At 42.0% G+C, this 27,049-nt stretch overlaps 1 protein-coding gene across 1 annotated transcript in view; it reads left to right on the top strand.

Moving 5' to 3' along the window:
• Positions 1-21,564, top strand: part of LOC110158275 (glutamate receptor ionotropic, NMDA 2A-like) — a 457,669-nt gene extending 436,105 nt beyond the window's left edge. Inside the window, 4 exon segments of the mRNA XM_055158022.1 lie at positions 471-1,024; positions 4,712-4,968; positions 20,627-21,365; positions 21,367-21,564. Coding sequence (XP_055013997.1) covers positions 471-1,024; positions 4,712-4,968; positions 20,627-21,365; positions 21,367-21,564 — 1,748 coding nt within the window.
• The last annotated feature ends 5,485 nt before the right edge of the window (positions 21,565-27,049 follow it).

The following is a 27,049-nucleotide window of genomic DNA, read 5'->3' as shown; positions in this document are numbered from 1 at the left end:
TCAAAATGCTCAATCTCCCTGTTTTCAATTACACGTTTTTTTTGTTGTTGCTAGTAAGTACCTTGAAAGAAATGCATTCCCACTGTGAGCACACTCCCTTCTTCACAGATCTGACCTGCAGCGGACCTGACCTGATTGGAGATCAATTTAATGCACTAACAATCTCCATGGAGACAAAGATCTTCACATGTTGAGTCAATATGCAAACCAATCATCTCTAGGCTGCGTTAGATTAACTAACCCTTTCTTTGCTCTTTTCAAAATAAGTAAAAAAAAGTAAATTCTGAAATGTTGAAACAGCTTTTTACTGGCGATAAACTGCACACAAAAATCTCCGGCCTCTGTCTCAGTCAACACAAATAGTTCATTATGTTATCTGAAAGCCAGAAATAGACCAAGAACAATATTGTGCTTTCAAGTTTTTTCACTCATGCTTTGCTGTGCATCCATGCTATCTCTTTGTCTCCTAGGTAACTCGCTCCACGGCCTGCCTCCGAAGGGCCCCGGTCTCTATAGCAACGCCGCCGGTCCTCAGGGATTCCTGTCACTGTCCACCGGGCGCCACAAGAACCTGCTCAACAACGCCGTGCCGTTCCCCGGGCAACCCAAGGGTCCGCCCATCCAGACCAGCCCCAACAAGCCCACCGCCCAGCTCTCCATCACCAACGACAACGGGCAGTCACGGCTCGCCGCTCCCGCCCTGGCAGCCTCCAAACCCAGGGCCCTGTGGAAGAAGAGCGTGGAGACCCTGAAGACCCAGCCGGCAACGGTCAGTCCAGGGGCGGCGCAGAGTCCAGGGGGGCCCGGGGGGACGGGGGTGCCGGGGGGACAGGGGACCGGACCCCCGCAGATGAAGAGCCAGAGGTACCTGCCCGAAGAGCCCCCGCACTCGGACATATCGGAGTGCTCCAGCCGGCCCCCCTCTCACAAGGACTCAGACTCCATGGCGACCAGGGGCGGGTTCAAGCCCGTCAATCAGCTGAGGAAGAGGGGAGGAGGAGGAGGGAGTGTAGGAGGGGGGAAGGTAAGATTTTAGCTGAAGAATTTCGAAAGTTATCCCTTGTTGGACTGTCAAGAAAAGAAAAAGTTTGTTATCATGTTGCTAAAAGCTGTTTTTATATAGCCATGTAAAGGGCCCATATGACACTAGTTTCTGATCTACAGGGTTCTCACTCTTTTTCACTGACAACATTTCTAAACTTTCCCATGACTTTTTCATGACCTAAAGTGAATTTTCCATGACTTTACAGCACCTACATGTGTAGAATAGATCAGACTTTTAAGGCAGAATATGAAATGTTAACCCTTTCCACTCACCTTATCACTATGGTATTACCATATACACTGTTGGGCAAGTAACTTTGAAACTGTAATGTGTTATTTATGACTTATTACTGTCATTTCAAAGTAATTTGTTACATTACAATATTACTGTATTTAAAATATAAGGCATTACATTACTATTGCATTACTTTTAAGGTACTTTCACCAAAATAACTTTGAAGATGCTGAATTTTTGCGCTGTACAATGGATTGAACCAGGACTAAACCAGACTGAACCAGAACTAAACCAGGTCTAAACCAGGTCTAAACCAGAACTGAACCAGGACTAAACCAGGTCTAAACCAGGGCTGAACCAGGACTAAACTAGGTCTAAACCAGGTTTAAACCAGGACTGTACCAGGACTGAACCAGGACTAAACCAGGTATAAACCAGGTCTAAACAAGGACTACTGTGGTGACGGTCTACATTGGCCGGTCTCTGACATTTCATCGCTGCTGATATCGCGGTGATTTTAATGAATTTGTATGAAGAAAAACCCACTACTTCAATCCAGGTTAAAAAAGCATTGTAACTTATTGTTATTGTTACTGACATTTGTACTGAGTAAAATATTACCATTTTTTCCCCTGTAATGCCACATTACTGCGTTACAGCAAAAAGCAATGCACTACAGTAATTTGTTACTTTTATAACGCATTAGTCTCAACATTGACCATATAGTTTTTAAACATTCAGAAGACTGTCAGTGCATTTATTGTCGTCTCTTTTAAACAAAAGGCGCAGATGTTCAGAAATAATCATAATAGTATAATGATAACTTAACAGAACACTGGAGTTGCGAGATACTCAAATTCCATGACTTTTCCAAAACTTTCACTGAATTTACAAAATTCCATGACTTTTTCTAGGCCTGAAAAATTACATTTTCAATTTCCATGACTTGTACAGGATTTCCATGACTGTGGGAACCCTGGATCTATGTTATATTATTGTTTCCTCATCACAAACACACCTGAAGTTCACACATGTTTAAGACACAAACCCTGCATATTTAGGCTGTGTTCTTCTCTCAAACCAAAAACATTCTGTTCCGCCTAATACAGGAAGTGCTCCACTGTGTTTTTAAACTCCATACTCGCTCACTAGAATCATTTGGATCATTTCAGCCCTGGAATTGCCAATCTCTACTGAACTAAAGGTAAACACTAGCTGTTAACTTGAAAACGACAACTGCATGACATCACAAGGTGGAACAGAGCATTTTACTCAAACACGTGTGAATGAAACACAACTCCAGGTACGTTTTCGATGAGACAACAGCATTAAAACATGTCTTAAACCTGACAAGAGTCTATTTTATTTAATACAGAACCTTTAATCATCATTACCCAACAGAAATAAACAGAGATTCAAATATTATATCCAAATATTCTCAGGAAAAGTGAAATAGCTCGGACCCCAAAGAACGATAAAAAAACTCTGAAAATCATCACTCATAAAAAATTCACAAAGTTTTTGCTTTGGAGATACGCTACAACATGAAACAATGAATAAATAGTGAATGTAAATACAGTCTAAAGTAAGATAAAATAAAGACACCATAACCTTTTAACCTTTTTTTCCTGAATGATTTAAAATAAAACTTGGCGTAGTACTTTTAGATATAGCAGTTCTCCGGATCACTCCTCACTTCACTTCTAATGGTGCTGAAACTGCCAACACATTCTGTAAGTGCCACAAGCTGAAAGCAGCAAAAAATCAACACAAGGAACTGAGGGAGAATCTGAGTGCTTCAAGGCTGAGTTGCCAAATTCATAAATTGCCTAAAAAAATGCAGCTTCCAAAAGAGCTAGCCTTGTCAAAAAGATATTCTCCACTTTGTATTCTGACTCTATTTTATTTTTCATTTTCAAAAATATTTATAGAGGGATTGTGCTGCTTAGAATTCGCCTTAGAATTGTAAGTTAAAGGGCACATATCATGCTAAATGGGCTTTTCAGAGCTTTTAACCATGGTGTAGTGTTCCTCTTCAAAAACTGGAGTCAGAATGTGGATACAATAACTCAATGTCTGTTATGATATAGTTGTAATATAAAGCAATGTCACTTCAGGGTCCATCAGCTGACTGAAAACAATGAACATATTCAGTATTTCCTCTTTTTTATTGCCGGCACATCTCACATTAAAAAGAGATTGCAGCCATTTAAAGCTAACAAGGTTATAAGCATGGATATCTGGCTATAACTGTGACAGAAAGTGTACGAGGGAGCCTGAGGTAACAAGATAGGCTAGGCGAAGACCAGAGTTTGTGATTAAATTCACTTTTGATGAATAAGGAACAAAAACAAAGGTAAAAATCAGCTGGGAAGTTTTTGGTTGGACCTAGAAGTGACTTAACCTAGACATTGTCCAGCTCTAAAGCCACATTCAGCCTACGTTTTCATTGCTTAGTCATGACTTAAACTCTTACCAGTCTGACCTAGCCAGACTGGCGCCACCTAGTGCCCTCCGCTCAATTTCATTTCTCTCCATCGACTAGGTCAGGAATCAAAATACACTAGACAGTTTACAGCCGTCTAGTTACAACCATACCTCAGTTTTCATCATTTCCCCACTGACGCTGAAGTCCGAGTGCACTGGGTACATGCGATTAGAAGAGATGAGGACACCCAATTCAAGATGATTCCAAACAGCACATACTTATGCAGTCTTCATTTTACTGCTGATCACCTTTATTTCAATGGGTTTTATCACAGTCGGTCAGTGAGCCCAGTGTTGGGAACTACACCAGAAGTTGTAATTGCATCTTTCCAAATCTGGTTTGTGACGTAAGCGTGAATAGAGCCTATACGGATGAGCTAGTGCGGGCTCAGAGCGGGGCTAGACTAAATCTTACAAAGCTAACTTTTAGGTGCTTTAAGGATTAATTTATTTTTTTTTAAGTTTATGTTGTGAAAATAGAAAGTAATCCCTACAAAATCTGATCTTTGTGAAACTGTGGATTCCCTGTGAGCTAAAAACAGGCAGTTTGAATTCTCAAAAAATCCATTGGGGTTCTACGGGAGAATTTTTTCTGGGCCCAAGTCCCTGGAAGCTGCAGTACCTGGAGCGGCCACTAGTCGGTCTCGAGCCAGGACAAAGGGGGAGGGGCTTATCCAGTTTTTATTATAGCTCCATGGTCTAGCACAAGTCAGCTCTCCTGTTGTAGCTCTCTATCTTGTCAGACTGCTTTAAATAAATTAAAGATTCAAGATGAATTAAAGTTTCAACATTCATAATAAAGGTTAATCTGAGGAAAAGAGTAAAGCTTCAGACAGAGCAGTGCTTGCAGTTCAGCTTCAGAGTATCAGTTTTGCCACTTTGGGTCAAGAGTCTAACCACCTACCCCCGCCCACTTTTGCCTGACTGTCTTTTTCCCCTCGACAGATCTACTCCATAGACTCGGACCAGGCCAGCCTCCAGTCGGCGCCTCCCTACCAGCGTGAGAGCCAGGGGGGCAGTGAGGAGCACCCGTACCCCCCCGACCTGTTCCCCAGCGACGGGACAACCTACGCCCACTCCCCCCAGATGGACGCTCCCATCTTACAGCTGAGCGCCAGCCTGCTCCACCACAGCCACAGCGCCGAGGCCGACCTGCACTCACTCAAGGACAAGAAGTACAGCACCTACAGCACCCACAGCAGGTATGGGCACCCACACAACCACACCCGACAAGCACACGCCAACAAACACACACACACACCCACACAACCATGCCCAACAAGCAACCACACCGCCAACAAACACACACACACCCAACAAGCACCCATGAACAACCATGCCCAGCAAGCACCCGCCAACAACCACACGAAACAAGCACCCTCCAACAACCACGGCCACTCACACAATCACACCCAACAAGCACCCACCAACAACCACGCCCAACAAGCACCCACCAACAACCACGCCCAACAAGCACCCACCAACAACCACACCCAACAAGCACCCACCAACAACCACGTCCAACAAGCACCCGCCAACAAACATGCCCAACAAGCACCCAAGAACAACCACACCCAACAAGCACCCACCAACAACCACACCCAACAAGCACCCACCAACAACCATGTCCAACAAGCACCCACCAACAACCACACCCAACAAGCACCCACCAACAACCACAAACAACACCCAGCACCCACCAACAACCACACCAAACAACAAGCACCCACCAACAACCACACCCAACACACCACCAACAACCACCCACCCAAACAAGCACCCAAACAACCAACAACACCAACAAGCACCCACCAACAACCACAACCACCAAGCACCCACCAACAACCATGTCCAACAAGCACCCACCAACAACCACGTCCAACAAGCACCACCAACCAACAACCACAACCAACAAGCACCCACCAACAACCATGTCCAACAAGCACCCACCAACAACCACACCCAAGCACCCACCAACAACCATGTCCAACAAGCACCCACCAACAACCACACCCAAGCACCCACCAACAACCATGTCCAACAAGCACCCACCAACAACCACACCCAACAAGCACCCATCAACAACCACACGCCAAACAAGCACCCACCAACAACCACACCCAACAAGCACCCATCAACAACCACGCCCAACAAGCACCCAACAACATCCACGCCCAACAAGCACCCGCCAACAACCACGCCCAACAAGCACCCGCCAACAACCACGCCCAACAAGCACCCACCAACAACCACGCCCAACAAGCACCCACAACAACATCCACGCCCAACAAGCACCCACCAACAACCACGCCCAACAAGCACCCGCCAACAACCACGCCCAACAAGCACCCTCCAATAACCGCACCCACCCGGATAACCACGCTCAAGAAGCACCCACCAACAACCATGCCCAACAAATACCTGTCAACAACCACGCCCACCCTCATAACTACACCCAACAAGCACCCAAAAAACAACCACACCCACCTGCACAACTACCCTCCAACAACCACACCCACCCGCCAACAAACCCCCCTTCCCCACACAACTACACTCATCAAGCACCCGCCAATGACACCAAAGAGCCACCCGTCAACCACCACACCCACCAACAACTACACCCACCCACCAATCACACCCACCACATTTATTACTCACAATAAAAATCTGTGTATAAGTACATTTTTCCTAAGATATGTGTACAATCCCTCAGTCATCCAGGTAGAATCCAGGGCAAAAGGAGAAATTCAATTTGTCAAATGGATAAAGGTCCAGTCCAGCTGACAAATTGAAATTTCTCCTCTTGTCATACATTTTTTTAATATGTTCCCTTTAATGTTGGAAAGTCTAACTTGGCATATTCAGTTTTTTGGGAAAAATGGAAAACTACCATGAATAAGTGGACTGAGAGAGTGCGACGTCGCCCATAGCTCCAAATAAAACCAAATATGGGACTTTGCTTATTTTGCACTAAAATCCATATTTGGAAATCTGAGTACATATATCATAGCAACCAAAGAGCCAATCAGGAGTGAGGAGTGAGGCTGTTGAAAGTAATATTCCTAAAACTAGCAGGAACATCTTACTGGTCCGTTATTAATATTCACATCTTGATTTCAAGGACAAAATAGTGACATAAAATCCGCAAGATCATGCAGAGCGGGTTATGAACATCTTTAGAGCAAAATGACAAGTCTGACAGCAGCAGTTACAGAGAGAGGGGCCACCATTTTGCAATAGAAAGTGAATTGAAGATGATGGAGTTAAAGAGCGCCCATACTCACTTCGACATATACCGCAGAAATCACAGAAGCCACATGAAGGCTCGTCAGATGCGACATGAACAACAGCAATTTCGCTTTATAATATAACTACACCTTAAAAATACCATCTGTAAGTTTATTTGTATTGTTTATTTATTTATTTCAAATTGGAATAACAGCACAGCCCTCACTTAAGTCCACTGCTCCTTACGGTCACAGGTCTTTTACTTGTTTTACGACCCACATTAAACACTACGCTGAGCTGTAACAGGTTAAGGACTGGCTTTAAGGTGCCATCAAAATGCTCTTTAGAGGCCTGTCCAACCACTTTGACTTTCAGTGTATTCAAGGCCAGTGAGGCGTTCAGGGACCTGCTAAGAGGAGGTCGTTTCACTTTGTATGTAGATTAAGAAAAGTTACACTGACACAGCACACATGGAATGGGTTAGCTGTCAATGGTGCAGCCTTTGAGTTCTAGTGAAGGAAGAGAAAATGGAAAAATATACATGTTATAGTCGGGGTGATAAGAATCCTGAGCCAGGGATAATCATGTTATTTATTCAACATGATTAGTTGGTTTTCCTGTAAATTTATTGAGAGGCACAAATATGGATAGATGTAGATGAGAGACCTGAATGAATAATGTACGGCAGGGGTGTCCAAACTTTTTTCATCAAGGGCCACATATCTAAATGCAGACAAAGCAGAAGGCTGATCGAAGGCTGTAGACTAGTGCTCAGTACAGTGAATAATTGAAATATGTGCATGTTTAACATGTTAGAATGAGCCATCAGTCTTTATTCATGCTAAGATCTTTAAAACCACACACCAATATTTAATATTTAGCTTTATCATGGTAGATTTTCAAAAAAAAAAAAACTTGCAGTAAAAAGTTAATTTTTAATTGATGCAAGGTAATTTGGGTCAATTCATCTGGAAGCCTGACGGCCAAGAAAAATTTGTCTGGGGGCCGCATTTGGCCCACGAGCCATAGTTTGGACATGCCTGCTGTATGGCAAAACCAAAAATCATGCAATAGTGTAGAGACCAGAGGTGGGGACTTGCAAGTCAACTTGAATCACTATTCTTGAGACTTGAAAAATGGACTAAGACTTGGGACTGACTTTGAAGTTCAGTGATTTGAGGAGCACTTTTAAATCTGAATTCTTTCTATTCTAACTGTAATGATCCTCACTAAGATCTTGTTAAGACATTCAAAAAAGAAAGATTTGCATTTCTACAACTCTTACATACTCTATAAATACTCATGGATAAATATTCCATGACGTTTTAAGTACAATTTAGCTTAAAAGTCATATAAATTGCAAACATCTAAGCTGTATTTGTTACTTTGGTTTAAAGACTTGAAATGGCCCAAAGCAGACGACTTGGACTTGACTTGGACTTATGGGTCAGTGACTCAAGACTCGACTTGGACTTGCCTGTAATTGACATTGGAGTTTAAAGGCTTGAAACTTACTTGAGACTTGCAAAACAACATCTTGTTCCCACCTCTGGTAGAAACAGCCACTACAAACATCAGGTTCCAATCAAGTTTCTCTCATGGATGAGCATCAGTATTTTTGGGAAGAAGTGACCAAAAAATAACAAACAAATAAAAAGAAATAAGCCAGTTAGTCTGCTTTTACAAGTGCACCCGTAACGCCATCGATACTGAAGCGAAGTGAACTCAAACGCGAAAAAAAAAAAAAGAACAGCAGGTAGCAATGACTGTAATTGTAAACATTAAAATACAGAATTACCAAAAAACACTGGGTAAATTTTGATAAACTTAAAAATAGGGGTGTGCAAAAATATTGAAATATCGATATATCGTATCGTTTAATGTGATGATACAGTATCGATATCGTGGGCTGCTGTGTCGATATCACCAAGAGTACTTTTTGGCATATTTTACTAAATTATTTTGTTACAGCGCTACAGTTTTGTTACTTCTTTAGTGGAAGGAAACTCGTTTATGCGACAGATTTGACATTTTCACTGTTCTGATGATTAAAATGTTTGTGTTTCATCTGAACTTTGCACAAATATTATATTTTTTTATGAAACTCACCAATGTGTAAATCTTTTTATCTCCAATCCAGATCATTTTTTTTCTTGCGTGCACTGTCTTGTGGCAATTTTGTCTCGCAAGATCACCCCAAGAAACAACATTATAACATAGATCAGAAAATAGAAACAGAAAGCAGAAAATTAAGAAATGTGCTTTTTTGGTAGAAGTGGGCAGCAGAGAAATACTATATTGTAGAATCTTCTATTTAAGTATAGCACAAAAATGCGTAGGTGTGACTGTGACAGCGGAGTCTGATGGATGGACAGGAACAGATATACTGTAAAATGAGCTTTTTTGGTCTAAATGAGACTGCTGTGTGCTGTCTGGAGCTAATTATAAAACACTTTAAAGGTGCTTTGTGTTACTTTTAGAAGGTTTGTCAAATGCTTTTCTTCCTGGAGATGTTATTGCTTTGTCTGGAATGGTTCACAGTATGGCATTAAACCTTTCTATCTTCATGGAGACCAAACCAGACCAAGTTACATGTCAGATCTGTGGAGAGGCGAACCCGCTCACAGTCAGAATGTCTGTTTTCAAGGTGTTTTTGAGCTATAAAACCACCTGTAATTGAAAAAATGTAAGGTAGAGCTGATTAATGTCAAATTGTGGAACATTCCAGGCTTGTGACGGAGGCCAAACCAAAAGGTTACATAAGATAGATAAAGTCCACAAACCAGCAAATAACACTGATGCGCTGTTTGCATGCTTGTTGTTCTTAGCAGAGGTCTGGCAGAAAAACTCCGCTCTGCTCTTTGGAAGTTGTGAAAAGCTTTTGCGGTGAATAATTAAGATGCTTGGAAGGAATCCGTCTGGGCCTCTGCAAACTGTTGAGAATGAACTAGTTCTGTTTTTTTACGTCTTTAAGGAAATTTATGTTAAATTTTGATGTGAATTTCATAAATTTGACCCATTTTTGTCCCCAGACACGAGGTAAACATGTTCAAACCCAGAGGTGGGACTTGTGAGTCGTGACTTGGGCTTGAGTCAGACTTGAGTCACGACTTGAGATTTGAGACTTGACTTGATAAAATGGACTAAGACTCGGGACTCAAGTCAGACTTGAAGGTCAATGACTTGGGACTTGACTCGGACTTGAGTCCTGTGACTTGAGCAGACTTGATGCTTTTCCTCAAAAAAATATGATTTTATAAAATACTTTTCTCTTTACAGTTCATAAATGCAACGCAAAATTTTACAGGAACAAACTGGAACGTGTCCCTCCCACTTCTGTTTGGTACTTTGGATGAAACTGAAGTATTGTGAACATGTAGTACTCAAATGTACTACAGTAATGTACAGTACAATACAGTACATTACATAAATATATAGTATAATATAGAATAACAGAGGGAACTATATAAAACTACATGACAAAAAAAACTGTTATTTAGCACTTTTAAATCTTAATTTGTTCTGTTCTTATTGTAATGATTCACACTAAGATTTTGTCTAAACATTTAAAGAGGAAAAAATGTGCATTTCTACAACTCTTACATAAATACTCATATAAATATACCATGACTTTTTAAAGTACAATTTAGCTCCATAGCACCATATCGTGAGCTTTCCCACGATATCACAATAAATATCAAACCGTGAGGTTCATACTGTGACCATATCGTATTGTGAGCCTTGGGTATTGTTACACCCCTAGTTCCACCTTGTGATGTCATGTGGTGATACAGGAAGTGCTCAACTGTGTTTTTAATTTCCATACACCTTCACTAGAATCATTTGGACCAGGGGTGTCAAACATAAGGCCCGGGGGCCAGATCTGGCCCTCCAAGACCTTTACTCTGTCCCTCGGCTGATTTTCTACTAAAATATTTGAATTATATTTTCTATTAAAATATTGGTAATTTTCTGTGGTGTTTATCACAGCAGCGTCTCCAGCGTCTCTGTACGTGGCCCCTCCCACCAGAGCAGCACAAATGAAGACTTGTCTCTTTCCAAACGCTCTTAAAGGACGATCGTTTTGACTGTTGACCGTGACAGCCTCATCAACAGAATGTCCAAAATGAGAAAAGTGGAGCCGAGTGCAGGATTTTTACAAGAAAAATTGACTTATTCCTGTTTACAACAAGTTCATGTTAAAAAAAATGTGTTGAAATTGCATTTTTCTTAAAGTTTCAGGTTTTTCATAATATTATAATATTTTGTAAAAGAAAGAGTTCATTAATTAAAAAAGATTTCTGTAATAGATTTGAATTTCTCTGCACAAATATTTGAACTTATTGTTATTTTTGGGGTTTATATGACATGAGTTTTCTGATCCAGCCCCTTTGGGATCAAAGTAGGTTGGATATGGCCCCTGGACCAAAATGAGTTTGACACCCCTGATTTGGATCATTTGCTTCTATCTACTAAACAAAATGTAGAAGGTTGCTGTTATCTTGAAAACTACCACTACGTGACATCACAAGGTGGAACAGATTTTCCATCAGTTTTTTGTTTGAGGGGAAAACTCAGACTAACTACACAGATTGTGTGTTAAATGTGTGAATGAAACAAAACACAACTCCAGGTCTGTTTGTGATGAGGAAACAACATTAGAACATAAATCAGAAAATAGCATAATATGGCCCTTTAAATGATGCAGTAGTTCTGAGACTCCGTAAACACAGGAGTCTGAACATGTAGTGCGTCATCCTCCGTTTGCAGCTTGTTTGAGTTGGTGCTACATTTATTTTTTATGTGACAAAATGGTGACAAGTTAAATTTGCATTGAGCGTATGTCTGGCACATCTCCAACTCCAGCGGCCAAAATTACAATTATACAACGTTTATGAGTAAGGCTGTGTCATGAATCAAATTTTAATCAGGATTACAACGATTGTTCCATTATAAAAATCAATTAATTACATTCTGCTGTAATTATGACTCATTGTTTCTGTAATCGTATCCATACATATAAATGACTTTAAGTTGTAATGCCTCATCTTTTTTTGCCCAAGCCAAGACACGGGGGCCTCCTCTTAAACCTAGATCTAACTTTAAATGTGACTTTAAAGAGGGGCTATTTTACGACTAGCACATAACATATTTAATGCTAAGTCACTCCCCCGTCAGAGCGTTATCACAACACAATCAGCGTGTATCCCGGTAATGAAACTGCTGCACATCACATCAGGTTTGTCAAGTTGCTGTAAACAGTTTTGTGTCATGTTTTTGTATATTTATGGAGAATTGTCATGTGGGAGCATGGCTGATGTAGGCTCGTGAGTGGAGCGTTTGGATAGAATTGTACAGCTGACCGTAAAGAGGGTTAGAATAGGGCAGGGGTCTCCAACCTGTAGCTTGGGAGCTACCAGTAGCTCTCCATTCTCTTCCAAGTAGCTCCAGAGTCGGCGTCAGAGCACATCTACTGAAGGGGTGTGGGTCACCAGCAGGGGGGGCACTACCATTTGAGAAATATTTTAACGCGTTGGAGTCATACAAAGCAGAAATACAATCAAACACGTTTTTCTTAAACAGTATTAGGGTAATTATGTGTTGTTATTATTTTCATTATTATGATTATTATTATTATTAGCTGCAATAGGTGTTGAGGACAATATGCACACAAGACAATAATAAAAGGTTGAGGTTTAATAAAAAACAATAAGTCCTGCCACTGGTTGTAAACATTAAACAACAGCCTCACGTCAAAAACACCTGAACAACAAACATCACTGAAAGAAGCACTCGGGCAAGAAAGAGCCACACATCGGGCAGCACCAGGGCTGTAGTGAGCGTGGTACACGAGGGCACGCCATCCACACACTTCTCCTGATGTGAGATATAAAAAAAATAAAAAATTTAAATGGTGGTATAATTTTTGGGAGGTAGCACCAAGGCAAAAATTATAAATATATATTATGAATATTTTGGTTACTAGTGGCTGAACTATATCAGCACAATGAACAGCCATGTGAAAACAGAACAGTTGTCCAATCAGATTACACTAAATAAACAGAGACTGTGATGTCATTGGTCTGGGCGCTAAAGTTTGTGCCCTCAACCCGAAGTGAAATGCGTCAATCAAAATAATTTAAAAATAGTAATAATAGCGGCCTGTGCTGGGGGGTGGGGCACCAGTGGCCGCTAGGGGGGGCACGGCCCTCAAATGCCCCACCTTGCCGCGACATCGAGTAGCTCGCCAAGGAATTTCGGAATTATCATACATAATTACCACCATGTAATTACCATTAACCTGAATAACCAAAAATTGGTTAATTACATGCCTCTTACCATTGTAAATGTTTCATTTTGAAGCCCAACTTTGTGCACTAATAAACAGACAGTGGTTTAGGTTTTATTGGCATCTAAGTATACCCAAAGGCTCGCCCTCTTTCATCATCATCATTATCTTTATTCCCGGCTCATGGTCCATTTTTAAACAGTGACATTACAAAACAACATTTATGTTTTTAAAAGACAACCATACCAGTATCTTCACATACTGGACTGATATTGTATTGCACTGAATCTCAGATTTGTGAGTGACATTATTATTTCATTGTCCGATTTGTTCAGCCTGCACATAAAACTGTACATTAAAATTCTTAGCACAGCTTGCAAAGTGTTCACTCATGCAGTAACAAACATCTTTGTCGCACTCGTCCATCGTTGCCTCCTCAAAAGTACCGCAAAGCATCATTGTAGGCACCTGCAGTCTTTTTAATAATCATCTCAATTTCTTGGAACCACTTAAATGAGTAGCTTTCTGGCATTTTTGATTTGTAAAGGTAGCTCACCGGAGAAAAAAGGTTGGAGACCCCTGGAATAGGACCTGGGAGAGATTGCTAAATTACTCAAACATGTGTGGATGACATCTAAAACCTCTTCAGGTGTGTTTTTGATGAGGGAACTGTTATAACATGGTAGAAAGCTCCAAAAAAAAAAAAAAAAAAAAAAGTGCAATACCTCCTTTTTAACCTGATTGTGAAATAAAATATTATGAAAAATAAACATATTTATGGATTTTGGATTTTCTAGTGGCTGAGAAGTGAAATGAAGCAAAGTGATGTAACCAGGGACCCTCGCCATGATGTAGGAGCTTTCCAAAAATGTAGTTTGTTTTGTTAGCAAAAAAAAAAATTAACTTTTTTTTTTTCTCTTTTTTCCCCCCTAACCAACTCACCCATTTTTTTTACCCAGTGAACAATGGCGAAAACTCATGGCGAAACTTTGCCGGTTAAAACTCGCACTTCTTTAACATTTGGCTATTTCCATTTTCTGCGAACAACTAAAATGACTCATCAGCACGTAAAAGATATGAATGAATTTCACCCTGCTTTCCGCCCCTTCCGTCCCTCACAAGTTTCTAGCTCACTCCAAACTTTCTTTCTATTGCTCTATTACTTTTTTCGGCTGCAGATTTCACTACTTGCAGCAGGACAGCGGCTTTTTCTACAGGAGGCATGAGCAGCAGAGCGAAGTGCCAGCAGATACTGGCACACAAGAATAGAGCGCCCTCTTGTGGCTGTCAGTGTGAAAATTTAAAAATGTAAGTCCCACCGGAGTATAAGTCGCACAAAACACCCAAACCATGAAAAAAAGTGCGATATAGTTCGAAAAATACGGCATGTTCTGTAGCACTTTGTTTGACCTTTGTTGTTTTTAAAGTGCGTTATAAATAAAGTTGCAGTTGCAGTAATTTGAGTAACTGATCTTCAGACAGAGCAGTTCCTACATTTAGCATCACATCCCCAGAGCATGTTGACGCCATCAGCTGCAAAGTATCAAAACAAACCTAACAGACATTGCGGCAGGAGCACTTTAGATCTGACTATCAGCTATGAGTGAACATGAAACAGTGTGTAATGACGCTGTAACACAATTAGGGCCGGTTCCGCGGGCAGTCAGACCGGATTGCCTGGATTAGCAGCATGGCGGTATCCAGCACCGGAGCACCCTGCGGAGTGGTCCCTCTGCTCTGATCTGCGCTAAACGTGACTGTTTATGATCAGAAACGCAGCCAACTCATTTTATAAACCGATAAGAGGAGCGTAATGAATGAGCTGTGCGCCCGCCTGGCCACAGACAGGGCAGGGACTGGGAGCTCCGCCTGCCCGTGTAACCTGGCAAACATGAGAGCAACATGGGGCCCGATCACATTCATTAAGCCATGTTAAGTTGGACCAGAGCCAGACGAGCAAGCTACAGTCATCTGTTGTAGGCCTAGTACACATGCAGTGACAAGATACAGGGGGCACTGTGACATACTGTGTTTATATCTGCTCTAGAGTTAGAATCTGTGACACTCGTCGATCATTCTGTTACCATTTGGACATTTTAAATCGCAATATTCATCTATAATGAATTAATAAAAGAAACAAGTTCACTGAATGCACCTTAAAAAACTGCAGTGCCCAATGGGAGCTGATGCCGTCATGAACGCCATCACAACAAATACCATATTTTTCGGACTATAAGTCGCACTTTTTTTCAAGTTTGGGGTGTTTCCTGTGACTTATACTCCGGTGCGACTTATATATTAAAATTTTCACACTGTCAGCCACGAAGAGGCTCTAGACTTGTGTGCCAATATCTGCTACACCTGTACCACTGTCACTTTGCACTACTGCACATGTCTCCTGCAGAAAAAGCCAGTGTCCCGCTGCAAGTAGTGAAATATTCAGCTGAAAACGGTAATCGAGCAGCAGAAAGAAAGTTTGGAGTGAGTGAGAAACTTGAGAGGGACTGACAGAAAACGGGAATGGAGAACACAGCTTCATGGCAACCAGGAGAGTGCACCATGCAACTTTCCTGAAGTCACTGGATGGATCGACTCCAGTGACAAACAAAACCATCCCGTCAGGACTCAGAAAGGCCGGAATAATTCTAACTGGAACTGATGCTGAGTCTGACGACAGCTACACAGAAAAAGAAGCGGCGCCCTGTTTATCTCATGGATCTATGGTTTATCTCTGGAGGTCGTGCAGAAGTGACACAGAGGATGAAGAATTCAGTGGATTTAGTGATTTGGAGTGAGATGGAGAGTGTGGTAAACTTATGTTCTGTTGTTTATGCTATGGTTATCTGAAGAACTGTTCATATGTTAGGTTAACATGTTAATGCCTATTCAGCCTGTTGTTCTCTGTTCTGTTTTTATTACTAGAACTTGACTTTCAAGATGAAATGTCAGCTCCTGGTCTGTGATTTTATAAAATAAATTTCCCCAAAAAGTGCGACTTACAGTCCGGTTTGACTTATATATGTATTTTTCTTCTTCATTACACATTTTTTGGCTGGTGCAACTTATATTCCGGAGCAATTTATAGTCTGGAAAATACAGTAGTTGCTTTTTTTTTTCTTCATTAATTTGTACCAAAATTATTATGCGACGCTTCCAAATCCAACGTGAATCACAGACTAAAGGGCCCGTATTATACTAGTTTCTGATCTCTGCCAATCTCTACTGAACTAATGGTATCTTGAAAACTGACATCACAAGGTGGAACAGAGCATTTTGAGCCTTGGAGACAGACTAATAATAAAGGATTACTCAGACATGCGTGAATAAAACAAAACACAACACCATGTTTTTTTAATGAGGTAACAAGATTCTAACATGGTTTAAATCTCACAAGAGTCAGTTTTGTGTAATGTAGGACCTTTAATAAAATAAATATGAACAATGAAGTACAAAGCTGTAGGTCAGGGGTTTTCAAATTGGGTAAATGTGAGCCTCCCCTTAGAGTAGGTAAAGACAAAACTACACCTGATGGCTGAAATTGGCTGTGGGGCTTGCCTGCCTTCACTATACGTAGCGCTGCACGATAAATTGCTTCAGTTACCTTGATGTTACTAGTGCCAAACGACTGCATAATGCTTTTCTGTGACTGCAAAATCATCACTCTTCCTCTCAAAAAACTCTACTGGCTTGTTCACTTTGTGTGCTTTGTCTCAGTGTGACACCAAAGTTTGCATGGTCACACGCTGTGGCAGAGGTGCAGTCTCGGAACCTGACCAGGTGAAACCAAACTTAAAATAATCCTGATCATATTTCCTATGTTTTTTGCTGGGTCCTGTCTCCTCTTAGCCTGATTCATCAGCCGGTTTCACTTTGTAGAAACCATATGACCTTGCAGTGTTAGAATTCGTTCACTCGACGGTAGGCTGGTACTTTTTATCATTTAACCAATTTCTGCTGTTTGGTCATGACATATGTAATGCGCAGCTAACAGGGTTAACTGGTATATTAAGCTTTTCCCAAATCCCGTAGGAAGAAGGACAATAACATTCACCAAACATTCTCTTTGTTCCGGCTTTAAATCCTCAATCTCGGGAATCGGTGAGAACACTGAATATATGGCTCTTTGCTGATTGGCTGGTGCCCGAACTCGCACTTCCGAGGTTTTTGCGAACCGTCTAGTGTATTCTGATTCCTGATCTAGTCAGTGGAGAGAAATTAAATTAAGCAGAGGCACTAGGTGGCGCCGGCCTGTCTAGTCTCCTCACTTGCTTGAGATGGAATGAGAAAACGCATTTTACAGCTCATACACGCATGCACATTTACCAATATCAATACCGCTGCAGATGTGTACAGATGTGTACAGATGTGGGCCGTTGTTTACTTTTCTCATGTGTGCCGCGCCTTCCCAGTGGCTCTTAGGCGACCCCCAGGGGAGGCAGGCCTCACCTATTGAAAACCGTTGCAGTAGATGAAAATGGAGATTGACTGGTAATATGGAGTCTTGAAAATAAGCACTTAAAGATTACTCAAACATGCACAAACACAGCCTTGGGCGAAAAAATGAGAAGCGGAAACAACTATATTATGGGTAAAAGCTCTGAAAAGTCCATTTTGCTTTAAAGTGCTTAGAATTTTTATCTCAGATTAAGAATGTTCCAGGTTTGATTAGGCCTGTTGCAATCATACATTTTGAACTGTGATATAATGTTGAAGTTAAGGTGGAGGATCCAGTATTTGCTTGTCTCCATGGAGATATTATTTCATTTCCTGAAATTTTAAAGTTCCACGGTAGGGCATTAAACATATAACCCTTGCATTTGTTCAGTTACAGGTGTTTTATAGCTCAAAAATACCTTAAAGATGTGGATTTTTACCATGTGCAGGCTTGCTTCTCCACAGATCTGACCATTAACCTATCTCCATTGTGATTACCAAGTTTATTTGCAATAATGTGGCATAATCAAGGCAAAACGGTAATATCTCCATGAATACAAGCAGGTGGAGAGCACTTTATCGTGCTGGCTCAATGTTGTTAAAAAATGTGCTGCAATAAACAGCAGAATTAAACACTTTAGTTGTCTTTAATGAGTCATAAAAGTTCTTTATTCAACCATTTACAGCTCAGATCTCATCATAATGCAGAAAAATGACAAAAACGTCCACACTAGAACAAAGTAGAAGCACCCACGATAAATACTGACCTCCCAAAAACTATTGTTCCATCTGTCATGTACTGAGCGATAAGCCCAGATAGTAATCATCATGACAGGCCAGTTTTGATGGCCCCGCCGAGACACTTTCCCTGTACTACAAAAAAGTCTAGTGTGGAACTGAATGATGTATAAAGATTTTTTTGTCAGATTGACCAATCAAAGAAACACACCGACGTGCCACTATGTACACATTGACGTCTAACTGTCAGAGTAGCAGCATAAATATTATTTTTCAAGTGTCCCACTACTTCATCTTTTTTTTTTTTTTAATTGTCAGAGTAGTGGCACTTTACTATTTTTCAAACATTCCACTTTTCTTACACGAATAATATTAATATGATAGCCTATTATACTTTGTGCTTCCATATATCATAAGATGTTTGGGCCGGTTCAAAGCGCTTGATCAGAGAATACTTCGGCCACAGAGGATATAAGACAGTGGAAAAATGTCCTAACAATATTATATCCTAATAATATTATATTATAATAAAATATATAATATTTGTCGGAATAGAGATACTATAAAGTGTCAGAAAACTGGCATGTCTAAATAGAGACTGGAATAGACAGCACACCCCAGAGAGGAGATGTCTTTCACATTGGAGAGACGTGTGTTACAAATGAGCATGTGCAGTACTGGATCATTGACGGTTTGATCCACTATATCAGACATGTCAAACTCAGGCCCGGGGGCCAAATTTGGCCCATGATATAATTATATTTGGCCCGCAAGATCATATCAAATATGTATTAGAGCTGTCCGCTGGCTAGAAATGGGCTATAGAGACATTTATTTAAAACTTTGTTATTTTATATTATGCTTGTTTTGGATTCAATGTTTAAGCAAAACTATTATTACACATTTATTTTAATAAGAAAAGGTTTAACATTACATATCTCAAAAGAAGAGAAAATATGCAGATGGCAAATTTTTTTGGCAATATTTAGTTTGGCCCACAACTTAGTCCCAGTTTTTAAATTTGGCCCTCTGTGAATTTGAGTTTGACACCCCCGCTCTATATGGTCTGGTCTATATTTAGAACGCTTCTTTTGCAAAAAAGTTTATTGATACTTTGCAGCCGATGTCATCATAATATATATATATATATATATATTTTTTTTTTAAACAGAATCTGACCAAAACTTACAACAGGTTAGATGATTTGTGCTCTCAAACAAGACTCTTACATATACAATGACAGTCACAGACTATCTAGCAGTGTTTCAATCAGTCACTCATCATCTTTTGTTAAAAAATCAAACATCTCAACAGAACCATGAATGTTCATATTGAGCACGGGCTCCAGAAAATTTGTTTTTAAATCTATGTTGTATGTTTTCTTGAGTTCTCAGTGATATTAAAACATTTTAGTCAGTGTTTGCTAATGTGTGCACCGTGGTAACTTCTGAACATCAGTAGAGATACATGTACAACGCCCTGAACGTGATGTCACTGCAAACTACTACTAGACCATTGCCAGTGGAGGTACAATGTTTTTGTGGCACCTCACCAAGTCAAACCATGGGTTTTCTCACTAGACTGTAAGTCAGACTGCTTTACCAGTGTCCCTCCCTGAAAATTACCTGTAAAAATGACTGCTGCTACTTCAATACATTTTACTGACAGGTTGTTCCTGTGTCTTTAGTTTGGGGGACACTCACTCTGCTCAGTGACCCTTGGCCTCATTAGCTGTGAGTCCTGTATGCAGCATTCATCAGGGAGAGTGCATTTGCATATGTGACCAGACACAGTGTGAAAGTTGCCCTGGCTGTCTGTATAGACCTGACCCAGTGCGTGTGGTACAGCCTCGTGCCTGGGCGGCCCCCTGCGTGCGCTCCATTCAGCTGTTCATTGATCGCGGCGCACAGCAGACCTCGCTCACAGCAGGGGCGCACTGTTCTCTCCAAACAAGCTGTATCTGGCCAGGTTTTTAATATGCATCTGATCTTTCCTCTGATGGTGGGAGGCTTGGCTCATTGTTTTCTATGAATACTTTTTTGTTGTTTGCGTTCATTTGACCCTTCTTACATAAAATGTCTTGTTTTGAGTTTGCATATTTCATGGATCTGAAAGGAGGAAAATAATTCCGATCAATAGCCTGACTGAACGCTGTCCTTTTCTCTCCACAGTGCGAAGGACAAAAGCAGTGGATCGTTCGACGCGGGAGGCGCAGGCACACAGGGGGTACGGCCCAGCCACTGTCGCTCGTGTCTGGCCAAACTGAGCGGGTACTCGGGCCTGTACACTGTGCGCTCCCCTCAGGCCCGCTGTGACGCCTGCGCTCATCTGGGTAACCTGTACGACATCAGCGAGGACCACCTGCACTCCCACTACCAGGCACACCCCGGGGACATGTTCACCCACTACATGCCCCAGGCCGAGCTGGGGCTGGTGGGCGAGGGCGACGGCCTGGTCAGTCACTTTGAGCCCTCGCCTCCCTCTCCTTCTGCCCAGCAGCTGCAGCTGAGCCGGCAGCACTCTTACGAAAACGTGCTTCCGGATGGCATCCCGGAGCGCCAGGGGCACCTGCGGGGGCTGGGGGTGTCCGACAGAGACGGGCTGGGCTTGGACGAGGGGGCCTACGCTAACGTTCTCACCATGCGCTCAGACCGGCCCTACAGCAGCCGCAGCCCCCCCTCGCCCTCGCCCTCCCATCACCAGAGTCTGGACGCCCCCATGCCCCTGCCCAGGCGCTCCAAAAGCCTCTTTCCCGATAGGCCCTCCCAGAACCCTTTCACCCAATCAGCTACTGGCACTACACAGCGAGAACCCGCCACCCAGCCTGTGACACGCCTACCACAGAGAAGCTCCGCCCACGAGCTTTATAAGCAGCGCATGCCGCTGTCGCTCACTCTCGGGAACCACGGCAACGCACCATGTGAACCAGCTGGGCGGGCTGGACCAGCAGGTCTTCTACCCTGCACAGGAGCCCCCGGTGGTGGCCTACATGGTGCCCCCAGCCGCCTCTCAGCCAATGAGCTACGTGACAGCACCACGGGCCTCCAGCGCCGGGGGCAACAGGCCACGCCTCTACCGCCGCATGCCCAGCATCGAGTCTGATGTGTGACCGCACACAGTGACAGAGACATGGACACACGAGGACAGGTGTGTGTGCCCGGCAGCTTCATAAACACACATACACACAGGGACAGGCGCTGAGGCGGTGAGGCGGGCCGGCTCCAGACTGTGGAGGTTAACGCGCAGTAAATAAATCACTGTTCTTTATCACTTCTCTGGGGCAGGTGGGCTCCCCTGGGACACCTGGAGGCACAGGATGAAGAGTGTGCACAATGGCGTTATGTACTGCCTGGAGCTGTGTCAAAAGGCAAACTGACAGCACACACTGTGTCCTACAGGGACATGGACAGGACACAGATCCGGCCTGTCACCAGCCTCTCGGGGACGCAGGGGACAGCAGACCCCTCCCTCTCTGACACACACAGACACACACATGACCCACCCCTCCCCCCAGGACACTCTGTTGCACTATGATTTCTACCGTCAGCCCATATGTCTGAGCCTCCAACTGCACTGCCGGCATGGCTTCAATAGTACAATACACTAGGTAATCCTTGACTTGAATAGAAATCCTATCTATGTAATAGACTAGACCGGTGTGCGGGCGCTCTGAGGAGGTACAGACACGCCTGCTGATGTCCCAACACTTGAACACACACACTTTAGCCCTATTTCCACATGCCAACGAAAGGTAAAAGATTCTAATGAAATTATGTCATTTTATGTTCCTGATGATTCAGTATATTTTTATCACTACGGAAGGCAAAATTAAGCCTGAGTTTTTCGTGACATTTTCAAATTTTGTAAAAGTTTTGTATGAGCAAGATGAATGAATGCTAAAATAAGAATAACTCTGAAAGCAAAATCTTAAAAAGCATAAATTCTGTACATGTGGAAACAAGGCTGCTGTGTCTGTTTGGGGAACTTTAACCCACAGACTGTTCGCCAACGTTGATGTCAGAACAATTGAACATTCCAAAAAGAGCGGACCAAACATGTCCGCCGTCAGTCAAAGCCTCTCAGGATGAGGTGTGTGTTCCAGTGTTTGCCTAGAAGGTCTAGATACCACATACTGATACTATAGCATACCCTTATAGCTTCCTCTTTTAGCTGGACTTCAGGTCATGCATGCTTCCTACTGCCCTGTGCTCACGCTAGCTCCTCCACAGGGTCATTATGCACACACAGCACACACACACACACAGGGCTTGGCGTTAATGCTTACTAACTGACTAAAAGCTAGTTTAAAGATCAGTTTAGTTAGCCGCTTTCGCCGGTATCAGTACTTCCTTGTGACTGCCTTATGGCAACAAGTAAGTACCAACAATTAATACTGAATATCTACGTAAGGCTCAAAGTGTAATTGTAATTTTATTGTGATTTCAACATGATTTGTACATTTTCTGAAAGTGGCAAATTTATATTTCTTTGCAGTTAATCTTGCACATTTAGGCAGGATGACCAGACGTCCCTATTTACCTGGGACAGTCCCAGTTTTGATTTCTCCAAAACCAGTGATTTGACACAGTTTTTATACAAGAAATGTCCCTGGTGTCTGTTTTTGACCAATCTGATCCCTGCCAACAGTAAAGAAAGGCATACATTGTCATTTGTTTAGGTAAAATCCAGAAAAAAATGACCAAAACACAAAGTAAATGTGACTATACTGACTCACATTAGTGCTGAGTGCATAACCATTTTCCTTAATTACGCACTCGATTCACTATTTTATTATTACAAACCAGAGGTGGGACTTGCAATTCATGACTTGGACTCGAGTCAGACTTGAGTCAGTATTGTTAGGACTTGAGACTTGACTTGATAAAATGGACTAAGACTTGGGACTCAACCTGGACTTGAAGGTCAATGACTTGGGACTTGAACCCTGTGACTTGAGAAAACTTGATTCTTCTCCTAAAAAAGTATATGTTTTTAGAAAAGACTTATCTCTTTAAAGTTGATACATGCTGTGCTTAATTTTACAGGAACAAACTGGAACATGTCCGTCCCACTTCTCTGTTTGTTACTTTAGATGTAACTGAAGTACTATGATGGTGTCCTCACATGTACTAAAGTAATCTAAAGTACAACACAGTACATGGAACATAATCCTTCTATTTCAGTGCAGACACATGACATAATAACTGTTATTAAGCACTTTTAACTCTGAATTCGTTCTATTCTGACCGTAATGATTCACACTAAGATCTTGTCAAGACATTTAAAAAGGAAAAAATTGCATGTCTATAACTCTTATATAAATACAAATAATTATGTACCATGACTTTTTAAGTACAATTTAGTTTAAAAATCATATATATTGTAAAAACCAAAGCAATATTTGGTACTTTGGTTTAAAGATTTGAAATGACTTGAAGCTCAATGCAGACGACTTGGACTTGACTTGGACTTATGGGCCAGTGACTCGAGACTCGACTTGGACTTGCCTGTATTTGATTTGGGACTTGACTCGGGCTTGAGGACAAAGACTTGAGACTTGCAAAACAACAACTTGGTCCCACCTCTGTTACCAACCAACCCAAACCGGGGATATCCGAGATTTTTATTATTATTTTTTTTTATTTTAGAAGTCTGGACCGTATAAAGAAGTGGACTAAGGGAGTGTGACGTCACCCATAGCGTTCAACTCCAGTCAAATGGCGAAGTGACGAGCCCGACAGCAGCGGTGACAAAGAGAGAGCTGATGTTTTTTTCAATAGAAAGTCAGCTGGAATCAATAAAGCCGGAAGCACGTCCATGCTCGCTTCCTAATCAAAAACTGAAATGGCTACGCGATGCCAGCTATAGCGGGAACCGAGCGTAGCATTAGTGCCAAGCCCTTCACACATACATATATTCTAGTAGGGCACATTTGCAGTAGAGTAGGACAAGTAGACTAGGAGGTGTGTGTGTGTGTTGAGGCTACCGAGTTAGCTTCTCTTTGTGCACTTTGTAGATTTTATACCCTGCCACCTAACACTGACCAAAAACACTTTTCTACTGAGAGTTATTCTGAACCATTCGCTGGATAGATGTGTTCTTATCTCTCTTTCTTTCTCTCTTTTGGACGTTGTGAGCTGTGGATTTTTCCAACGGCAGATAAGGGCACGGCACCGACTCCTTTTATGAAAACGTTAACTGTGCTATACTTTCCTCTAGCCTTCCTCTCTTCTTACACCAGCCGTTTTCAGTTCAAATCCGTTTTTCCCGCCGAATTGCTTTGCTCCACGGCCACGCAGAGATGGGTAGAGTTGCTGAAACGTTTCTGCAGTAAGAGTATTTCAAAAACTCAAGTTAAATTACTCATGTAGTACATTTTAGATACGATACTAAACGATGGAGTAACTGTGACGGCGCAACATCTGATCGTTGCTGCGTTACAAGGAGCTTTGAGGTTCAATTCTTAGAACTTAAATGTGCTTATTGATACTTTGAAGCTGATTTCATCAACATTTCCTGGGGGTGTGATGCTAACTGTAGGCACTGCTCTATCTGAGGCGTGTTAGACTTTAATCTGAGCTTTATTTTAACACAATCTAACCAGACCAACAGTTTTTCAGTTAACGTTCAGACTGCAGCTTGAAGTGCCCCAACACGACCTGTATCTGATCTTTTAATGACAGTCAGAACGACACAGATCCGATTTTTTCAAATGCGACCCAGGCCACTTGGATATGTGCTCCTAAAACCGATAGATATCCGATCTTTTGTCATGCGATGTCAGTCTGAACGGCCAGGTCGCATTCATCCCACCTACACGTCATCAACAAGCCGAAGACGCGTTTCCTCCCGCGAGAGTCGTACAAGTAGGCGCCCACAAATGTACACAAACGTTCATACAAAAATTGTGTATGAATTCCATGTGAGTGAAGCAGAGAAGCACATTGCAATCCTACCGCTCTTGGCTGCTACTCTGAACCCACATGTTCCTTTCTACGGACGTCGCTGCCGCTGTCCCACAAAACACCACGGCCAAAAACCTCGTCCTTCTCCTTCTCAATCTCCTCCTTAAAACAAATAAGTTGTACATGTTCTGGCTCCGGTACGACTTTACAACTTAAAAATCGCCAGGCGCTCAATGCTTGCATCCATGTTTAGTCTGCTTCCGTAAACTCTGAGCACGCTGGCTGCTTGTGACGTCGTCGTGTCCTCCAGTGCACATGCGGGACACTTTTGGGGTATTTAAAGTTCACACTGGAGATCACATATCAAGTCACATTTAATTGGAAATATGAACGACCTGTTAACAAAAAAACTGATTTCACAAAATAATCAGAATTGAGCATTAAGGTCTGCAATCTGAACGTAGAGTCACTCTCACCTTTTTGTTGAAAATTGAACACCTAAATAGGACTATGAATGCTTGTATTGATCACAGGCTTCTGAAAAATTGTTGTTCAAATTGTCTTCAAACTTTTCTAACAGTGTTTGCTAATGTGTGCATTGTGTTACCATGATAATCCCTGAAAATTCCACCATAGGGATACACACAGAACACCCCCAGCCTGGTGTCACTGCAAAGTATCAATACTGTATGTAACTTTAATGTGTTTTGCTTGGAATGTTGAACAGTATGGCATTTAAATGATCTTATCAAACTGATTCAATGGCAGTTTTATTGCTAGAAAATCTTGTAAAACCTGCATTCTTACAATGATCACAGGTTTGTTGTGATTTCACTGTCTTAAAAGCGTGAAAAACAGAACTATTTAACTTTTTTTTACACAAATTACTCCTCATTTACCTTATGCATTCTTTCTGAAAATCCTAATTATTCACTTTAATGAGTTTATAAACGCTTTTTACAACTTTCAGAGGCCAGAGGGAAGTTTTCCCATCACGGTAATGTGAACGAAAAGTACATCTGTACAGGCCCTCTAAGACTGTGTTTGTCTCCCAGTGGAAAGATAAATTTAATGCCATACTCTCCATACATACACTCCATACCAATTCTCGACGGAGATAAGCCAGTGGCGGACCTTCTATGAGAAAAGGTACGCAAAAGTAGCTTTGTTACTTCAACATAGTCCACAAATTACAGAAAGAAACAGAAATGTCATCACTCCCCATCTCTGCCTCCCCGTCCCTCTTCCTAATACAAACCAGATTGAATATCCGAAACTCAAGCCGCCTAAAAACCTCCTGCAATATCGCTGGAATCTTTTAATACTATTAGTAGTAAGAATTCCATAGTCAGCAGCGTCGGCTCTAGTTTCCAGTCGGATGCAGTGCTCTTTTCTTAATTACTTTTTGAGCTGCGGGCCCAGTTATATTGTTTCTAATGGGCAGGGGTTTGAATTACTCGCGATTTGGTCGTCAAATAGATCCTTCCGCGTTCTGAGCCTGCAAAAGACTGGCGGCGGCGAAAGACGGCGTGCATAATTCCATCCAGGAGCTGCCGATGCGCGGTCCATAATCCACTGAACGGGGCCATTGATTTTCCATTGCAGGGATTTGATGGGAAAAAGACTTGAGATCCCCATTAGTCCAGTGTCAGTCTCTATATTCTTCCATCCTGCGCATTTTTGACCCCT

Source organism: Boleophthalmus pectinirostris, unplaced genomic scaffold (genome assembly GCF_026225935.1).
Source record: "Boleophthalmus pectinirostris isolate CB_2022bp ecotype Guang Dong unplaced genomic scaffold, ASM2622593v1 HiC_scaffold_22, whole genome shotgun sequence".
NCBI lineage: Eukaryota > Metazoa > Chordata > Actinopteri > Gobiiformes > Gobiidae > Boleophthalmus > Boleophthalmus pectinirostris.
The sequence above is the reverse complement of the archived record's forward strand: the minus strand, read 5'-3'. Positions and strand labels throughout refer to the sequence as shown.